The sequence below is a fragment of the Octopus bimaculoides genome, chromosome 29, assembly GCF_046866305.1.
Source record: "Octopus bimaculoides isolate indiv1 chromosome 29, ASM4686630v1, whole genome shotgun sequence".
In the NCBI taxonomy this organism is placed as follows: Eukaryota; Metazoa; Mollusca; class Cephalopoda; order Octopoda; family Octopodidae; genus Octopus; species Octopus bimaculoides.
The window spans coordinates 5,375,283-5,382,782 of record NC_142956.1 but is presented as its reverse complement, the minus strand read 5'-3'; the positions used below and the strand labels follow the sequence as shown (position 1 = coordinate 5,382,782).

General features: G+C 34.6%; 2 protein-coding genes across 2 annotated transcripts in view; one reads left to right on the top strand and one right to left on the bottom strand.

Annotated features, from left to right (window-relative positions):
- LOC149130311 (adhesion G protein-coupled receptor G6-like) overlaps nt 1–7,500 on the top strand; it is a 564,593-nt gene that overhangs the window by 207,047 nt on the left and 350,046 nt on the right. The window lies entirely within an intron of this gene.
- The window catches only part of LOC106882497 (adhesion G protein-coupled receptor G6-like), a 43,969-nt gene that overhangs the window by 5,591 nt on the left and 30,878 nt on the right, over nt 1–7,500 (bottom strand). The window contains exons 14-17 of the mRNA XM_089345359.1: nt 6,155–6,289; nt 5,383–5,523; nt 4,164–4,285; nt 1,300–1,423 (exon numbers count right to left, since the gene is read on the bottom strand). Coding sequence (XP_089201485.1) covers nt 1,300–1,423; nt 4,164–4,285; nt 5,383–5,523; nt 6,155–6,289 — 522 coding nt within the window. The remainder of the gene's footprint in view (nt 1–1,299; nt 1,424–4,163; nt 4,286–5,382; nt 5,524–6,154; nt 6,290–7,500) is intronic.

Genomic DNA, 7,500 nt, shown 5'->3' with positions numbered 1-7,500 from the left:
ATTCGAGCACAGGATGTAAAAACAGACGAAATGCTGCTAAGCCTTTTTTTCCGGCGGGCTAACCATTCCGTGACAAGTTGAGCAAGTTTGAGAGAGAGAAGGAGGCTAATCTATACCATCGATCTCAATTCTCGATTGTTACATTAATCTATCGACTCCGGAGGGAAGACAGGGTTCAACATTAACTTTCATCCCTTTTGGGCATCGATACACGAAAGTACCAATCAAGTATGAAGAACGATGGCATCGACTCATTAGCCTCTTCCTAAAAATGCCTGATTAGATGAGTAGATAGAATAAAATTCAAAGAATGTTGATCAGGAAACAAGCATAGACATATGGAGTGAGCTAGACATTTTATATAAAGGTGAGAGGAGGTTTGGAAGACGTTTTACAAAAAGACAATTGCAAAAATACGAATTAAAAATTGATTATTTATTACTTGGTATTTCCGATCATAAAATTCAAAGAATGTTGAACAGAAAGCTAGTATAGACGTGTGGGGAGAGCAAAACATTTTATATAAAGGCAGGGAGAGGCGCGAAAAATATCTTACAAAAATACACGAATTAAAAATTGATCACTCATTACTTGCTATTTCTGATCATAAAGTCTGATGTTATCATCTGACAATTAATCATAGGCAAATGAGAACAGGTTCTCCGTCGGTTACGACAATGAGGGTTTTTTTTTCGTTTCGATTAACCTTTTTGATACCAACCCGCCTGGAACCGCTTCTTGCTCTGTAGTACAAATGTCTTATTTTCAAAAAGTTTTCAGTTAAAATCTTTATTATATTTAAAATCAATTCAAAGAAACATCTCAAAAGAAATATGATAACAAAAGGGTTAACGGATTAGGTGATCCTAACATCATCGTGCAAGTGGCTGAGAACTCCACCGATACGTGTACATTTAACGTAGCTGTCAAGAAAATTCATCGTAATACAGAATGTGACGAAGCTGGCCCCATTAAAGTACAAGTAGCATTCATTTATTTCTAGTTGTGTGAATTCCAGTAACGTGAATTAAAGTGCCTGCTCCAAGGTATCGAACTCAGGACCTTTGTCTCGATGGTGCGTCGAAAGCACTTAGCCACGTACTCACACTGGTCAAATGAAAGAATGCAAGTACGAACAATGGAAGCATTAAATATAATATTTATAGAATTATTAGAATAATTTGGAAACAGCTACAACATGGACTTTTACTGGATGAAATTTATCTAAGGTACTAGACTTTTTTTCATAAATTTTATATAAAACAAAATATGTGCTGGTTTAAATGTGTTTTCACTTACCTTACAAACAGCTGTTAGTTTTGTACTATACTCTTGGAATCCAACAAGAAAGATTAAATAAGTGGCAGATAAAGAAATGCACAAGTTTACTAAAATCTTTGATGCCATTAATTTCCATACATTTCTGAATTAATAAAAAAAACAAATAATAATATTGCATTTAATTAATACAAACCTAAAAGAATTTGCACAATGCACAAACAGTTAATTACAACTGTGTGTATCGGTGATGATCATTCGAAATATAAATTATATGTGAAATATGTATTTAGAATTTGTATATATACATGGCGTATAATAGCTGTGTATAATAGTCTGCATGAGATATAAAACATTATGTTTATTGTTTATTGTGCTGACTGGGTAGATTTTGTTGTTTATTATAGTTGTTCTTTATAGCCAAAGAGTGGAGGTGCAATGACCCAGTGGTTAGGGAAGCGGACTCGCGGTCATAGGATCGCGGTTTCGATTCCCAGACCGAGCGTTGTGAGTGTTTATTGAGCGAAATCACCTAAAGCTCCACGAGGCTCCGGCAGGGGATGGTGGCGAACCCTGCTGTACTCTTCCACCACAACTTTCTCTCACTCTTTCCTCCTGTTTCTGCTGTGCCTGTAATTCAAAGGGGCCAGCCTTGTCACACTGTGTCACGCCGTATATGGGTACACGTGTCTGTGGAGTGCTCAGCCACTTGCACGTTAATTTCACGAGCAGGCTGTTCCGTTGATCGGATCAAATAGAACCTTCGACGTCGTAATGGACGGAGTGCCAACAATATCCGTGATAATCATTCGAAATATAAATTATATGTGAAATATGTATTTCGAATTTGTATATATACATGGCGTATAATAGCTGTGTATAAAAGTCTGTATGAGATATAAAACATTATGTTTATCGTTTATTGTGCTGACTGGGTAGGTTTTGTTGTTTATGATAGTAGTTCTTTATAGTCAAAGAACAAGTCAGATATCTGTACATGTTACATTAAACGTAGGATGTGACGCTGCACACGCATGTACGCACGTAATATACGTTGTTGGTACATTAGTAGCAATGCTATACTATATTTGTAGGTTTCCTTCTATAGTTGTAGTTTTCTTCGAACTGTGTTTTCAAGATGTTTCAAACTTGAAAACATTTCACTGTCGAATCTGTTACATGTGGAGATGGGCGAGAATTTATTGCTGGTGGCAGCGGTTTGCTTATAGACACACCTGGCGTATTGGTTTCATGTTCGTAAGATTGTGGTTTCGATTCCTGGAGCAAAACGCTTAAATTCTATTCAGTCTATTCAGCTAGTAAAAATGAGTAATCCTTCGACGGAGCAGTGCCCCGTCCATGGAGAAATATATGGGAAACCGACATAACTCTTTCTATGGAGTAATGTGGACTTAGCAGAACAGACTTCTTCGTACTCTGGTTTCAAGATGTTACTAACTTGAATATGTCCCGCAATTGTTTCTGTCGAATCAATTGTATGTGGCGATATACGAGAATTTAATGACGGTGTCAGTGGCTTGTTTACATTATTTTCGATTTCTCTTATAGCATATTTAGGCCAATTTTCATAATTTTGAGAAAATGGATTAGCCTCACAAAAACAATTAAAGAAATGTACTATATGCTGAAGTTATTTTAACCCGAAGCTCTTTAAGTTGGGGTGAGTTTCGTCCCTGCGATTTATTAAATGCTTCAGATGTGTTAGAGAAGGGACATCACGGGCTTTTTCATGGAACCGAAGTAGATCTTGGTTTAGATACAAAGTCCAGTTGAAATGAGACGTGTCCTTACGTTTTCTTTAACAACTTAGTGTTGTGCACATCAATGTTGTTATTAATATCAGCCATGACGTGAAGACGAAATTCCACAAGGAAAAAGGAATATGTTTTGGAATCTGGTCTGAATAACACTGCTTTGGCGAGGAAAATTATTTCTCTCATTTATAACTGAGGACGTAAACGAGTCACTGATTTAGGTAGGAAGAGTTAGCAAAATCGTAATAGAAAACGTTCAAGAGGGATCTTTAATCGATACTTTACATCCGCACCTCTTTTGCTGACGGCGCCATTTTTTTATGTATGTTTGTATGTATGAATGCCGGATATGTGTGCTTGATTGTATATATGCGTGTGTATGGATATGTGTGTATGCATGTATGTATATATGTATGTATGTACGTATGTTTGTGTGTGTGTGTGGAGGGATCTGTTTGTCTGTTTGTATACCAGTACGTATGCATACATAGACCACTATGCTGGAAAGACTTAGATTCCTTTTTAAGGTCAGAAAATACTGACCAGCGTAAAGCAAACGCTGCCATTCTACAAATCTCAAGTCTTTCCCACATCATTGGATTACTGTTCAGGTTTGTGAAGAGCGTTGCTGCTACGCATACACTGAAGACATGCACTACAAATACATATGTACACACAGCACACATATATTCTCGATCACACCCAAAACAAGTTAATCTCTCTTAATAGAAAATATAAACTCACGAACACACTACAACTCGGTCACAGACATACTGTATAGAATGTGTAATGACCGATATAGTAATAACCGTAAAGACTATACTTATCTGAAGGAATTAACTCTCTTTAAACACACAGAACATCTCTCCCTCTCTTTTTCTCATGCCATCCTTAATGTGAATCGCTTACAAAAGCCTGCACTAAAATAACTGCCCAGTCAATAATCCTTCACCAAAATGACAACATTCTGGAATTCTCTTCACATCCATGATTTTCTGCAGACATCAGTCACGTCATGCTTACCAATATACGAGAGACTCAGAAACTGATGGACCGTATCTCAATGCATTTGAATAGTTCATAAAAGAAAATAGGAATTGAAACGCTTACTTGAAAGAAACATGAATTATTACTGTCAGAACAAGACAGACGAATGATATTCCACAGCCAATGTTAGAAATAATAGACAAGAGTTCTTTATTCTTTACATCTCCTTCATTCTGGAAGACATTCTGCATTAGAAACAAATAACATATAAATTCCTCCTCTTCTTCCTTTCTTATATACTAGTCAATACTTATATAAATTATGAGTGTTCATATAGGCGGGGCAATCTCCTATTACATGTTACATGATACTTAATTTCAATATGAAGCATCGTTATCTTTATAATGTATATAAGCGACGTCTGAGTTCAGGTATACCATAGCATCAGCGTTTAAATCTTGAGTTCAAATTCACTGAAGGTATATCTTATTATATATTATCAGTACAACTAATTCAATGAAACCATCCGTTAACTGAGGACCGACGTATGACGTGAAATATACGATGAATAGTTACCTAGATATATTAAAAGTATGAAATTGGAATTATTTTGGTAATAAAAACAATAGAAACGAAAACAGTAATAAAGACAAGTGTGTTGATTCAGTAATATTCCTGAAAACACTGACAGTGAAAGCAAGAACATCGGTGACTTGATTATTTAATCTGCGTCATTGTGGTGTCAGATGATAGTAGAACCAGTATGGAGTGAACTAACATATTGGGTGAGTTCAACTCTTCGCTTAGGGCTAAAATATGTATAATATATAGGGGTATGTTTTTTTTTTTCATGTATAGTTAATATTGGATACATGTGCATTATTGACACAAAGTTTCAGGTAAATGAGAGGAGGGATCTTGTAAGAGAATCATGAAGCGACCAATGATTTAATATCTAAACTGCGAACATTTCTATTGTGTTATGGAGATCTATTGTATATTAAATATCTTTTAGTTCGAATAACATTCTGATAGTTTCAACGCAATAGATATTAAATTCAGGAGAGATGACTGTTTCTGTCCTTCACATCCGTGTTGGAAGAAATCTCACGCATTTTATTGAGGATGGCGACTTGGTGCCCGTAACGGACCCCATCGTGAGTTTAAACTAATAAACAACAGCCATATCAACAAGAACAACAGTGACTTATTACATAATATCACTGTCATATATTTACTAAAATATCCACCAACATGAAGTTTTATACACGTTGAAATTATTCACCCATAGGCACAATTGCCAATTTACGAGCAATTAACAACATGTCATAATGTTACCAACCATTAGTATAGCAAAACTTGTAAGATGGTAACAGGAACAAAATACTTTCTTCCCAGGTTCATAGTCGGATATGTTACAGCCTTTTGTTGACCAATGTTCAGAGGATTCATCCCAATAGACACATTGTGGGTTGGTGGCATTCTGGAAAAAAATAAAATTCTGATATTTTAATCAAATAATTAAAATACATATAATGAATCGTTACTAAACTATGTTTATAAATGTTTAATTATTATTGACATTGTGAACGTATATATCTATATATATTCTCCTAATTTATACTGCATCACCACAACAATGAAAGAAGCGATTAGTTCTAGAAATGTTTAATGAACAATTAAATGTCATGATGTTCACAGCTGTAATGTGTTTTACAATAGGTCTACAGGGTCAAGCATGGCATGAAGGTAAACAACAAGAACAAGATAAAGAACAGCAACAACAACAACAACGGTCAACGAAATCTCAAAGAAATTAACTAAATTTAAAATACACAGCGGCAATCAATGAAAGTAATATACATATTAAACCAATATACTAGCGATACTAAAATACAACACAAATAACTGAAAACATGTCCATGACACACATTATAAAGATACAGTTATAATTGTCACTTGCAACAGCTAAAACAACAACAACTACTGCTACAACTACTACTTCTACTATTTGTAGCACCTTGGTCCTTGTATATTTCAGGTGGAATGAAGTATGACCTTAAAATGAAAAGAAACAAGAAAAACAACAGATATAATAAATATATAGTTATTACCGGAACTATTACATGGAGTAATATTGTAATTGGTTCATCAAGATTGGTAACTGGTTCGTAAACGTTAAGAATATTTACAGCAATAATATGGCTGTTAATATTAGTATTTGCTTTGGTACTAGACTTTTTCATTACCTATAAAGAGAAAGCGTTAAATAAACTAATACGATTCATAGAAGTGTTTATCACTACCATGTTAAAGCATGAAACAAGCTTTGTTGTACTTAGACATAATTATTTCAACCAGTACAACAACTCAACACAATATATATATTAGATGGAAATTCACAGCTGAGGGTTGTCTTTGCTTTAAGAAATGGATAATTTGGTTTTACATCCAAATTGTTAATAATAAAAGTTGCTGCTATGACTGTCTACTTAAGGAGGTCTTTTGGTTATCACCGTCTCCTGTGTTCAAAGTCCTTGGGACAATTGATTTCTACAACAACTTCTGGATGACGAGAATATTGTGAGAGGAATTTGGTGGCTGAAACTGTTGAAGGGCACGCTTGAGAATATATACATACATATATATATATATATATATATATATATATATATATATATATATATATATATATATATATATATATATATATATATATATATATATATATATATAAAGCTGAAATTGTGTGTCTGTGCTAAGCCTTTTTAAACGTTTATAGAAATTCACATTTTCCACTTTTTCGTAAAAATTTTTACATCAATGGACTTTTCTGGATGTGAAATTTCCAGTGCAGTAATTAGATCTTTTAAAATTCCGTTTACTTTGTGTGATTTAATGGAGATTTGGCTGTTGTTTCTCGCAACTTTTATAGTTATTCCCTTCGACCTGGTACGGCGTTCTTACACACGCGCTCAACATATATTATAGAGAGTAAAAGTAAAAGAGGGAGAGAAAGAGAGTATTCTTTACCTATTTTTCATAAAATAGATACGTAAAAACACACACAACCACACATACGTGATCTGTGACAACAACATACACATGAACACATACACACATCAACATTATAGATATAAGATTTAGTTTCTCTATTCCTTTCTCCTCCTCTCTCTCCCTTTTCCTCTCTCCCTCTTCTCTCTCACAAAACATTCACTATAATATAACACATGTTCGTCAATGTTTGGTAAATATACCACGATTTTCACTAGGGTTTTAGTGTTAGGGTTTATGTACCACATTCTCTCTCTCTCTCTCTCTCTCTCTCTCTCTCTCTCTCTCTCTCTCTCTCTCTCTCTCCCTACCTCTTTTACTCTTACTCTCTATATTATATGTTGAGTGCGTAATTACTGCACTGGAATGTTCACATCGAAAAAATTCCATTCATGTAAACATTTTA